Source organism: Strix aluco, chromosome 34 (assembly GCF_031877795.1).
Source record: "Strix aluco isolate bStrAlu1 chromosome 34, bStrAlu1.hap1, whole genome shotgun sequence".
In the NCBI taxonomy this organism is placed as follows: Eukaryota; Metazoa; Chordata; class Aves; order Strigiformes; family Strigidae; genus Strix; species Strix aluco.
In genome coordinates, this window is record NC_133964.1 from 1,738,832 (window position 1) to 1,751,307 (window position 12,476).

The 12,476-nt window shown below is 49.1% G+C and overlaps 1 protein-coding gene and 1 pseudogene across 1 annotated transcript; one reads left to right on the top strand and one right to left on the bottom strand.

The window, feature by feature from the left end:
• The window catches only part of LOC141917155 (acrosin-like), a 75,632-nt pseudogene extending 65,548 nt beyond the window's left edge, over positions 1-10,084 (top strand).
• Positions 897-4,372, bottom strand: LOC141917177 (sperm acrosome membrane-associated protein 6-like). Its single transcript, XM_074810259.1, is given in 10 exon segments — positions 897-975; positions 1,264-1,444; positions 1,758-1,778; positions 1,781-1,910; positions 2,397-2,500; positions 2,744-2,823; positions 2,910-2,931; positions 3,191-3,259; positions 3,594-3,668; positions 4,171-4,372. Coding segments are annotated over 10 exon segments (963 nt in total).
• Positions 10,085-12,476: the final 2,392 nt, after the last annotated feature.

Here is a 12,476-nt window from a genome sequence, read left to right on the forward strand (position 1 = left end):
TCTGCGTACTGTGTTTGCAGCCTGTTTTTTCATATTTTTCTGATAGCTGTTTTCTCTAACGTAAGTCTAGGTACATTTAAAGGCAACACAGAGCACTGGAGATACTGTGATCACAGTCTTAAGGGATTTTTCTACTCTCATCTTCAAGGAACTTTACAGCATTCTTCCTCTACTGTTTGGCTGCTTTGTTACAGACACAACATCTAAAAAATCTGTAGCAGCAATTTATCCTGGGTTATACAGTGGTAGAAACGTATGTGATAAAATGCTTTTAGGCAAACAATTGGAGGAGAAAGTAACTTGGCATTTGTAGTGGCCATGACGTAATAAAGGCATTATTATACATTAATATCTCTGATACGTGAGTATCAAGAGAAAGCTTTCCTGCAGCTGACTTTCCCATAGTGCTAGCGGTTGAACTGCAGGGTCAGAAGCGTCACAACTATTTTTTGGACTGCTTACGTGCTGCCCAGTACCCAGTTTTTCTGTATGCAAGCCCGTAGATTTCTGTATGCAAGCCCAAGACCCCCAGATCTCCATCTCCATCATAATCCAGTTTAGAACTCTGTAGTTCTGTTTCTAGACTGTTTTAATTTACACATGCTACTCCCAATGCAAGAAGAGCAACTGCAGGAATTTTGGTCCTCAGGGAGGGAGTGACGTGTCAAGCTCCCCTACGGTGAATCCAGGCTTCTGGAATCCCCTGGGGGACCCTGTTGTCCAGATCTGTGGGATGTCCAGGTGTCACTGAGGCCTAGGATGCTCCAGCATTGCCAGGTGGCCCTGGGAGGCAGAAGGAGGAATGGAGAAAGAGGAGGTGAAATGGAGAAATCTGGGGTGGGGGGAATCACCGGGCATGGCGGGGGGGGGGGGGCGGAAAGGGGCAACTGATGGGTCTAAGGGTGAAAGTACGGGACCCTGGGGGCAACTGGGTCAACTGACTGTAACTGCAGCCCCAAAGGGACAGTGGGGGTTCTGGGGAAAAGGGGTGAAAAGTGGCAGGGTCTCAGGGGCAGTTAGGGAATTTGGGGGAAGCAAGGCAGCCTGGTGTTGTCCTGGGTACAAGGGAGGGGTCCTGGAATGGGCCAGAGGACAATGGGAGTCCCAGGGGAAAGAGGGGGCCTTGTTCATTTAGGAGTCCTGACAGTCTATGCACCACCTTGGACACCTGGGTCCCCTTGCATCTGTAGGGAATCCCGAGGGATCGAGGGTCCAGGGGGTTTGGGAGTCCCATGCAGGGAGCCCCAGAAGCACGGGGATTACAGGGTAAGGTTCACCAGGTCAGGAGGGCTCACCAGCAGCAGCACGAGCGCCATGAAGCCAAGCGTCAGCTCCATCCCCAGCGATGCCATGTGGTGCAGGGGAGTCCTGCCTTCGGGCCAGCGCAGCACAGCTCTGAACTGAGCCTGGAGGCCCTGCTCTGCCTCCACGCTTCCCCCTGATACTGTGGGGACCAAGGCACCTCGGGTCACGGAGCACTGCCCCCCAGGGACCAGGTGTGCCTGCAGCACCTGCTCCAGCCACAGACCTCCCTGCCCCCAGGGACCCAGGTGTCCGGGGGCCCCTGCGCCACCCCACATGCCCCACTGTCCCCAGAGGAGCCAGGCATCAGGGACCACCTGCTCCACTCCACCTGTGGTGTCCTGGCACCCTGCTCACACGCCCATGCACCCCCCTCCCATGGACCCAGGTGTTTGGGGTCCTGCTCCACCCTCCACTGCTCATTGCCCCCAGGGCACGCAGCTGTCTGGGCACACCGTTGAGGTAGAAGTACTTGCAGCCAAGGGCTCAGAGAGGACTCCCAGGCAACAAGCGACGGTTCCTGGAACGGGGCCCTGGAGGGTCAGACTGAGAGGTCCCTCCACACTCTCCTGCAGCTCATCAAACACTGCCAGATCATGTGTGCGCAGCTGGGGACGGGGGAACACATCACTGCAGCCTGGTCCACCAGGTACACCAGACAGCATACATGTGCAGGACGCACATGCCCATCATGGCCCCTTCATCCTTCCTGTACCCTTTGCTCATGCACATGCATGCACCTTGTGTCCCACACGTGCTCCTTGTGCCCTGTGTGTGTGCACACAGGGCTGCACAAGCAGAGCACAGGGAAAAGTCACTTCCTTCACACACAAGTGCACATGAATCTGCAAAACACACGGGTGACCTGCCTCCTGCTTGAGTGCACCCTTCACGTGGGCGGGCACTTGCTTGCATCCTGTGCGTGCTTACACTCACGCTGCTGACAGCACACGTATCTCCTGTATAAGCAATACCCGTATCTATCGATAGTCCTCACGCCAAGCGCATGGCTGTGTGCACGCAGGCCTTGTTACCCATACCCAGTCCTCTCATGAATGTTTACGTACACCCTTGCCCATGGCTTTGCAACTCACATCCTTGGCAAACACCCAGGTAAGGGGCAGGTTGGAGGGGGTGGCAAAGGGCACGTCACAGTGCAGTGTGATGGCTTCACCCGCGCGGGCCCACGTGTCCTGCACTGGGAGCATGGACAGGCACGTGAGCTCCCACCTGCTCAGTCACTGACAGAAATGACCACGCTCCTGGGTGACCGCACATGCTCCGGGGCTCACAGGGGGGGTGGCTGGGCACGCACCTTGGCACTCATGGTGGGCCCTGCCCGCATGCCCATGTGTGCAGAATGAGGGTCGCCCCCGAGCCCGGGAGGCACCCAGCTCCAGGATGGGGCTGTGGATGCCTGGGCCCCCCCACGGCCCCGTACCTGGGCAGTCCAGGGGAAACTGGCAGTCCACGGGGCGGCAGGTAGCACACTGGAAGACACAGGTGGCTGGCTGGTACCCTGGGAGGAGAGAGTGAGTGGTCCCAGGGAGAAGGGACATGTGCTGAGGGACAGGGGGTGGCAAGACAGCGGGATGGGCACTCACCACAGGGGGGGGACGCAGGCTGGAGCTGGTGGGGAGGAAGCAGCATTAGACTGGGGATCAGTGGGGATCCACATCCCTGTGACGAGCTGTCAGGGCTCAGCCCTTGTCCAGCCCAGATGGGGTACCTGGGGGTTTCTCCAGGATGGGGATGCCCAGGGTGAGGGTCCATGGGGTATAGATGTGCAGGGTGGGGATGTCTGTGACAGTCCCTTGAGTGGGGGTCCCAGGGCTCAGGGGTTCCCCAGGGTGGGAGTCCTGGGTGGGTATCCCAACCGGTCCCATACCTTCCTCCAGCTGGCTCAGCTTCGCCCAGATTGTGTTGACAGCTTCCTGCAGAGACGCCTCAAAAGGGTCTGGGGTGTCGCACATGTCCAGGTGAGACAATGTGCGCTCCTCCCAATCCCCATAAACCCTCCCTGGACCCCACAGATCCCCTGTACGACTCAGCTCGACCCCATATATCCATCCTGGAGTCCCATATATCCCCAAATACCCCCTCAAAACCCCCCAGAAGCTGGATACCTTGAAGGCCATATACCCTCAGATTCCCCAAATATCCCCTTAGAGCCCCCAGACCTCCACATAGCCTGTATTTCACCACCCTCCCCATTCAAGACCTCCACGTCCCATCCCCCGTGCCCCATGTCCTGGCCCTACCCCCTCACATGTCCCACGTCCCCTGCTCACTCATGTTCCTCTGCTTCTCCAGAAAATGCAGGGCATCCATGATGATCTCCCAAAGGGCCTCACGCTGCCTCAACCCTGGGACCAGTAAGAACTGGGGGTTTCCAGGGGTTCCTGGAGTCCTGATCAGGGCTTAGGGATACTGGGAAGGGTCAGGTATCCTGGAGATTCCTGAGATCTTAGGTAGGACCAGAGGGTCCCAGGAAGTCCCCAGGGTGTCCCTGGCCAGGGCTGGGTGATTCTCAGAGTCTCAGGAAAGGCTGGGATTCACAGAGGTCCCTGGGGTCCAGGTTAGGAGTGGGGAGACGGTGGCGTGGTTGGGAGTCCCTAGGGTGTTTGTCTGGGGTGGTTCCCTGGGGTCCCTGTTTAGGAAAGGGGTCCCCAACTGCCTGGAATCCTGGCTGGCATCAGTTTGAGGGCCTTGGCTGAAGTGGGGAACCCCAGAGGGTTCTCGGGGTCCTGTTCAGGGTGGGAGACTCTTGGGATGGATGTCCCTGGTGGGATGGAGGTGCCAGTCAGGATGGGGCTCCTTGGGCAGGGTCCCCATTAGGTTGGGTGTCCCTGGGGTTCCATGATGCACCCACGGTGACAGAGGCAAGTGGCACAGCAGCCTGGACAAGGGCCTCAAGGCACTGTCGATGTCGGGGGTCGTTGACTGGGGCCCCAGTAATGTCCTTGCAGAGCCGTGCCCGCTGAATGGCGGGCCCAAAGCAGAACAGGCAGGTGTGCACCCCAGGGAGCCAGGGGGCCAGCACCAGCATCAGGGGCACCCACCACACCATGGCCCCCAAGCCTAGCACCCAGATGCCTGGGTGTCCAGGCAACAGCAGGGTTCCTAGGCGGAGCCTGGGCACCGGGGTTCCAGGGGACAGTAGGGGTCCTAGGCTGGTCCCTGATGCCTGGGTCCCCTCCTGAGAGGAGTGGGGATACGCAGGCACACTAAATATGAGGGAGCTAGGACACTACACAAAACAGATACTTATTTCAGCTTCTTCATCCGTTAAAAACCTTCATTCAAACTGCCTTCAAGCACTACATTCATTTTTCTTTGTTTCTCCATCTCCCTAGCCTTTTCCCTGCACCTTTCTTCCTCCTTCTGCTCCTCAGTCTTCTCTCTCATCTTATTTTCCTGTTTCTAGTCCTCTGCCCTTCTCCCCATCAGCTTAGCCCAAATGCCCAGGTGTCTCTGTGCTCTGGTATTTACCTAGCACTGCCCTAGGGAAGATCCGTGGCTTTAGGACTAGGGATCATTTGGGAGCTGATCTCCTTATGTAGATGGCAGAGCGAGGTGCAGCTAGAGCAGAGGTTGTTCCCAGCTGGTGCTCTATGCATCTTGTTGAAACCGCAGGCTGCGGATCTTGTTTTGAAGCGCGGTTTCTTATTCTGTGCTTATTGCTCCCAGGGAGGCTGCACAGGAGTGGTGTTGGGGGCTGGAGGCACAGATGGGGCCTGCTGTGATTCCTTGTAAATATGAACTGAACTTGTCCTAATGCACTCGAATGAAGCCAGACTGACTGCAACAAGGCACTTGTAGCTGGCTTTTTCAGGCAGTCTTCATAGGGAGCTTTTGATATTGATTGATTTCTGGAAGGCAAGACAGCAGTGGGGAAAGAAAACTGCAGCTTGTCTAAATGATTTCTTCACTGTAGGAAGGGTCCAGGCCACCTGCTAACCAGGCCCTTACTACAGTTTATGAACACAGAAAATGAGCTATCTGTAAGGAAAGTTTCAGTAGAAGTAAGGCTAAATTTGCACCTCTGTATCTGATGAGATGAGGAGCTAGGAAATTAAAATAGGATATAGAAATAAGGCACTGTGGTGGTTTGACCTTGGCTAAATGCCAGGTACCCACCAAGTCGCTCTATCACTTCCCCCCCCTTCCCCTTTTTTCTCAACAGGGCAAAGAGGGGAAAGAATATAAGATAGCCAACCCTTGTGGGTAAAACAAAAGCAGTTTTAATATAAACAAAGCGAAGTAAAGGTCCGCGCGCGGAAGCAAAAAAAAAGAAAACAGATTTATTCTCTACTTCCCATGAACAGGCGATGTCGGGCCTTCTCAGGAAGCAGGGCTCCGATACGCGTAGTGGTTGCCTCGGAGGACCAAGGGTGACCCCACCCCTTTCCTCCTTTCTCCCAGCTTTATACTGAGCAGACGTCATATGGTCTGGAATATCCCTTTGGTCAGTTCAGGTCAGCTGTCCTGGTTGTGTCCCCTCCCAAGATCTTGCCCACCCCGTCCCACTGTGGGTGGGGGAAAATGTTGGAAAGAGCCTGGTGCTGTGTAAGCACTACTCAGCAGTAGCCGCAACACCAGTGTGCTATCAACACCCTGCCAGCTCCCAACATAAAACACAGCACCATGAGGGCTGCTACAGGGGAAAACCAATTCCGGCTCAGCCAGACCCAGCACACTGAGTTATATAGTTTAGGATGATAGATTATTTCCTTTAGAATTGAGGCCATTTCTTTCATGTGGTTTCCACGTCTCTGATTTCTTGTTCTTCAAAATATGATTAAAGACTCAGCAGACCTACACAGCTAATGACACAGTGGGAAGTTCAATATTTTAATGACTTAGAGGCATAAAGCCCCCCCTCCATGTTTATTTCTTCATTAAAAATGTTATTTAATAATCTGTGCTAATGAAATACGACAAAAATGAAACCACAAAATACAGCATCTGTGGCAAAGCTGAAGCTCGGCTGTCCAGGCCATTGCAACTCCAGGGTGTGTTCACAGGCTGTGCTTTGTGCATCAGCTGAACTGCCGGGATGCTGTAACAGGCTGTAGTGGGAGCTCTGGCTCTGACTGAGAGCTGGGCATAAGCGTTGGGGTGGGGGTGCCCTGTTCTAAGGACTGTCCTTGTTTCTGTCCAGTCAGCTGTAGCAGACGAATTCCCGTACTGGTTTGGATCAACCGCTTCAATACCATGTTCCAGTTGGGTTACAGCAAAAGATACGAGGGATCCTCAGGACACGGGTGGTGCCCGTATCAGAAATGGAAACGTGCCCTCAGGGAAAACGTGGACGAGGAGTGGTAGAGGTAGGGAGGGACAGCAGTGAGGGCTCATGAGGAGGGAATGGGGAAATCTGGTGTCAAGGAGAGAGTGATGTGCAGGGTGTGTGCCGGGAGGAGCTTGGCGGTGTGTCAGAGGATGGCAGCTGGACTGCTGACCTTGGGTGATGCTCCGTTTGCCATCTGACAGCCGGACAGCTGCAGCCCTTTGCAGTGCCCTGTTCGGCCGGGGACCAGGAGAGGCTTTCACAGAAAAGGCAGCAGCACCACTGTTAGATGGACAGTCTGACAGTGAATGCTGCTTCGCTGCTTTTTTGTTCTGAAAAAGTTTCTGAGCAAATGTGACGTACGCTGTGTTTGTGCATATATGCTGTGCAAAACGTACATATTTACATCAGCTTCCATCCTTTTGTGTACATGATTTCTATGATAAAGGTGTTTGCTACTGCCTGGTGAAAATACTTGTGTGACCCCTTTGACTAAATGTTGCTTTTGGCAAGAGATTTCTGCAGTAATGATGGCCTTAAAAATTGGTTTAAATTTCTTTGTTTTTTTTTTTTTTAATTTCTATTTCCCTGTGAACTACGGTGTAAGTAAAAGTAAGGTGGATGAAAATTTAAGACCAAATATCTGCTCTGCTATAAGAATATGTAATGCTTTATTAAAACCAATAGCATATATTTTTCAACTACTTCAAAACCATTTCTATCTCCTTACTATAGCAGTAACATTTACTGCTTACACAGTGCTTGACCTTTCCAAAAATACTTTACAGATATTAATTAATTGTTTTCTGAGGTTGGAAAAGCCACCCAGTGCAGAATGTGGGCAGGAGCGATGGGGACAGCCAGGCCAGGAGAACAGAGTGGGCCTTGCTACACCTCGTTATTTCGTGTTGTAAAGACTATTGTCAGAGGTGCCAGCTGCCTGTCATCGTCCTTCCCTCCTGATAGCTCTTACCTTGAGGAGTCACCCTGCGTATTTCTTAACAAATCTCTGACAGTACACCATGAAGTTTTGCCTCCTGTGTACTTTTAGGCCCTCTGAGGTTTTCACTGGAAACCAGCTGATATAGCTATGTTCTCTTAGTATGCCTCAGATGAGGAGTGATTAGCATTTGTGTGGTACCTGCCAAAGAGTGATCTCGAGGAGTCTAACAAAGTTGGCATGTCCTCATTTTGCAGATGTATAAAAAATTAAAGCTCAGAGAAGACAGAACTGGAAATAGCGTATTGGTCTCCTGGCAAATAGCTTCTCCTTAAGTGAATGAGTAAGATTGTCTTAATATGGAAAGCAGAAATGCTTTGAATTATGAAAAGGAACAAGATTACAGGATTTAAGAGGTGCAATATATTTCACACCCTATGCTTAAGTCAGAGGAAAGGAAGAACAAATATCCATGCATGTCAAATTGGGTTCACAGCAAGAGAGTGCATACACCTGGGAATTGGTGTAGAGAAACAATTGCTACCATTGTTATTTAATGTCATTAGCAGATTGAGTAGCAATATCCAAGTGAGCTGAGTACCAACAGCAAAAAATAGTCAGCCCACACCACCACCATTGCTTCCTGCGCTTTAGTAGCCCTTTGTTAATCTTTGCCAGCAGAGGACCTGGCACAAATCTCTGCTTCAATCCCAGTTCTGTCCCCAAGCCCATTAATGTATGTTCCTCCCGAGCGCTTTAGGAGCACTCAGACACTTCCCAGCGCTTCTTTCGCTGGGACGTCAGAATCAGGGCCGCTGCTGTGACAGATTCTCCTCACCTCCAGCTGCCAGCTGTGGGCGCAGCTTTGGTGTTTGCTCCTCTGCCTTTGGTGTGGGGCAGGATAATCCTGTGTGCCCGGGGCTCCTGCAGCCTCTGAGCTTCTGCAGCAGCTGCCTGGACCGTGGCTTTGCCAAGTTCAAGGGCACTTCTTGTGTGTCTTGGCCCATCCTGTCCAAGGAGAATAGGATGTCACTTCCAGTGATCCCACAGGGGCTTGGGGTTGAAAAATCCTGTAGGAAAGAGAAGAAGGTGTCAAGTAAGGGGGAAAAAGGCTGATCAAATCGGGAAAGAAGATTCATGTTCAAACGTCTCAGACTTTTTTTTTCCTTAACCTGGTATGAGTTTTTTTCGAGCAATGTTTGCTACAGTTTCAGGAAATGGTATTGGCATTTAAATATTAAAAAAAAAAGATTGCTTTTTATTTAAAGTATTTTTTTTTACCTTCTAGAAACAGAAACTTGATTAGCAGATGATTATGATAAATGATTATTTCCTGAGAAGTCAAATGGACTCAGCTGAGATGATAATTTTCTTTATTGTCTTTGTCAGATGAGAATAATCAGTCCAAGATGTCGTTGCCTCTTTGCTGTCTTTCACTGCACAACTTAGTGAAGGTTTGGACTTTCTATCGGGCATTTTGCAAAGCAGGAACACAGATGTGGCTGAAATAGAGCAGTCTGTGGGCTGTTCATTCTCGTGTCCTGCCTCGTGCTGTAAAGAGTGGCAAGGGCTCTGGGAGGAGCTGCAGGTGTGACTCCTACAGAGGCACTGCTTTTATTCCGTGCACTTCTGAGATCTGCTAAAGCACTGAAAGTTGAGATTTAACAGAATATTGGAATAGGGAGTTGGCATTAAATATTGTGGTCATCAGCACTGTCTTATCCATAAAACTGCACACAGTTTTTGATTCATTCCAAATTCTGGCCTTTGCAATTGGTAATGGGCCAGGTATCTGCAATCCTTGGTACCCCTCCAACCATGAGAGCTGGGAACAGAAATCACTGTGTTGTAAAGCATCTAGGAAATAGGGCTGAAGCAGCTAATACAATTTTATTTTTTTTTTTTAAAGACCAATCTGTATAGGTATAATTAAACATCTAGTTCATCACCTCAGTAGGCAGCAATTCCACTCGTGTTCTTGTGTCTCATTGCACTGTCTGGTGACACCTGGTTAACATGTCAGCTGGACGTTTGATCTGGTCAGTGGTGAAGTTCCCAAGATTGCCAAGTTCCTGCACTGTTTATACGAATACCAGCAATCCAGTATCACACACAGGCCTATGCTTTTAGTCTTTTCTTGATACAGAGAAACAACTCTGCTTTGTTTTCTGTCTACTCATACTGAGAAACTTAGCTTGGAAACAGAATTTATTTTTTCTTGGCAGTTTAGATCTTGAAGGAATGGTAAATACTGTGATCAGAGCAGGAAGTCTGAATTCATCCAGGAAAAATAGTGACGCTCCTTTAACACGAGTCTTGCATAGCTTTGGAAAGAACAAAACCCAGGTGTGTTTATGTGTAGTGCTGGGTGTAACAGAATTCTAAGTGTGTATTTCCTACATCAGAAACATCTTTGACTATTGCAGCTCTGGTATTAATGTTGGAAAAATACCAAGTAGAATGTCTGTGAGTTGTTGGGATAGGGGATGGTGTGCTCTTTATTTATGCCAGATCTTTTCCAGTAAAGAAGAGTAAGTCCAGTGTCTTAGCTGAGGGTGTGCAGGAGACTCCTGTCAGCAGGTTGTTTGGAATGTGGTGAGGATGGTTACTAAGCTTTCTGTGCAAACGTGCTCATCCCTTGGAAGTGATGTTGATGGCACAGGGGCTAGAGGATTCTCTTCTAACCAGGTCAGAGGTTAACATTACTGCGTGGTTGCCCCATTGGGACACAACCCAGCATTTGAACAGTAACAACTGTAATGCTATAGGAGTTCATCTGCAGGAAGAAAGCCTGCCTGCCTTGGAGTGGCTCCTGTGACACCTGAATTCAGCATGAAGGAATTGCCACTTGGGGAAAATGAACTGGCTTCCAGAAGATGGGTACAGCTGGTAAAAACTCTGCCTAGCATTGGTTAGATCCGAATCTGTTACGGTAAAACTGCAATTTACAGTGAGGGAGGCAAGAACAAGGGTTTGAAAGATCTTGCTTAGCTTGTGCTTCGGGTGAAATCAAAATCAGATGATAACCCTTTCCTTTTCTTTTCCTCCTAAAGTATCTGCTATTGTGCTTTTCTTTAAAAGACACTAAAAAAAAAATCAAGTGAAATTGTTTCTTGAAAATTGGCGTGAGGTTCTTTGTGTGTTATTTACACAGAAATAGTCTCCAAAAGGAAGCCTTGTGGCTTTCTACCAGGGAATTGTATTTCCTTGTATTTGGTAATTGTAATGTTGTTAATTTTAATAACCTTACTTAAAATACTTTGTGTGTGTGTAACAATCACAAACTTTATGCAATGGGCTATATTATATTTTGTTACATTTTGGCAAAATGGCGAGTATGGATTTATTTTTTTCACATTTTAGTGTATTTTTTAAACTTTTCCTACTGGTGAAGGTCAGGTGGTTAGCTTAACGCTAACTAAGCTTAATGTGGCCAAATGGAGGAATCTTCTGGGTTTAATCCCCTGACATGCTTCAGGAAACTTCCAGAATATTTTCTGCTACCCTCAAGATATGGTGGGCCACGTTCCTCAGATTTCTGAAATAATCTCTGTGTGGCATAGCAGATGGAGAATAATTTGGGAATGGTTGAACAATCTCCTGGAAATGATGTCTTCTCCATAACCCTTCCTAATCTCCTGGGTGGTTAAATGCCGGCTATGGGGTTCCACCTCTCTCGGGCTATAACGCTTTATGACGACTACAGTGTTGGAATAATTTTGATACTTTTCAGCCCGGAGAGCAATGGCAGTGAGTTTGCTGTGGGTGTCTCAGCTTTATTGAACTGAAGTGTGACTTAAGACAGGAATTTAGTGGGAAAGAGGGGGCTTCTTGTCATCTCTGCTGCACGTCTGAGGTGGTGTGGAGTGAGCAGTGGGTGAGAATGGCATTTCTGCTGATGTTACTGGTGAAAGGGGAGTGTGTGTAGTAGAAAACCTGTTCTGGGTTACATGCTTGGAGGAGAGAGCGGGGTTTTATGTGGCAGCTGCCATCCTGGCTTACACGTGAGTGAGTGAACTGTCCTGTGAGTTATTCAGTGTTAGAGGCAGAACTGTGTACCTGAAGTGGTGGCGGATCTCGTTGGTACTGATTATCAGTAGGGGATGGGACATGCTGACACCAGTTGGCTGCTTCTTCAGGGAAGGTGAGGTGTGATGTAGAGGCGCAGCCTTCCAATGTGTTTCTTCAGTTTCACGAGCAAAGGGATAAGTAGTCGTATTTCAGAATGTGTTTTGATTTTAAAGATGTGCATTTCTGAGGGGAAGAAGCATCCGCATCTTCTAACTTCAGTCACAGAACTTGGATTCTTGTGTTAGAAGTCTGTTTTTCCTCTATGGTTGGTGCAGACAGAGCGGCTTCTCTGTAAAGCAATTAAGAACATCTAAATTGGATTACTTCCCTGCTTTGCTCCCTGATGGAGCCCACTGTCCTTCATAGAAGGAGCTTAGGGAAGCTGGATTCATAATATACTCTTAAGTCAGATATGGTGGAACTCCTCTAACCAACTTAATTACATATACTTGCATTATATGGTGGAAACCACCCAAAATTCAGTATTATGACACCAAGTCTTTCCTTTTCATTTTAGAAAAACTTTTCCATAAAACACTGGTGATCAGCAGCAAGTATTGCAATGACCATGTAATGGTGCTTTCAGAATTTCTCAGTGTAACGTTATTGAAAGTAACAAGCTCCAGATGCCTTTGAACATCTCATTCAGGATGGGATCATCAAATACACTATTGTGCTACACGCTTGAAAATATTTATTATGACAAGGGGGCAAAAAGAACCTAGTCAGTTGTAAGGAATATGTGATTGTGTCTCTGCAAAAATAGTCTTGATGTTGTCCATGATGCAGGTATTTCAGTTTTGGACGTTTTGCAATTGGGAGGGAGTGATGGTCAGAGACACTTTTTGAAAAGATTATACCCATGCTTTTGTT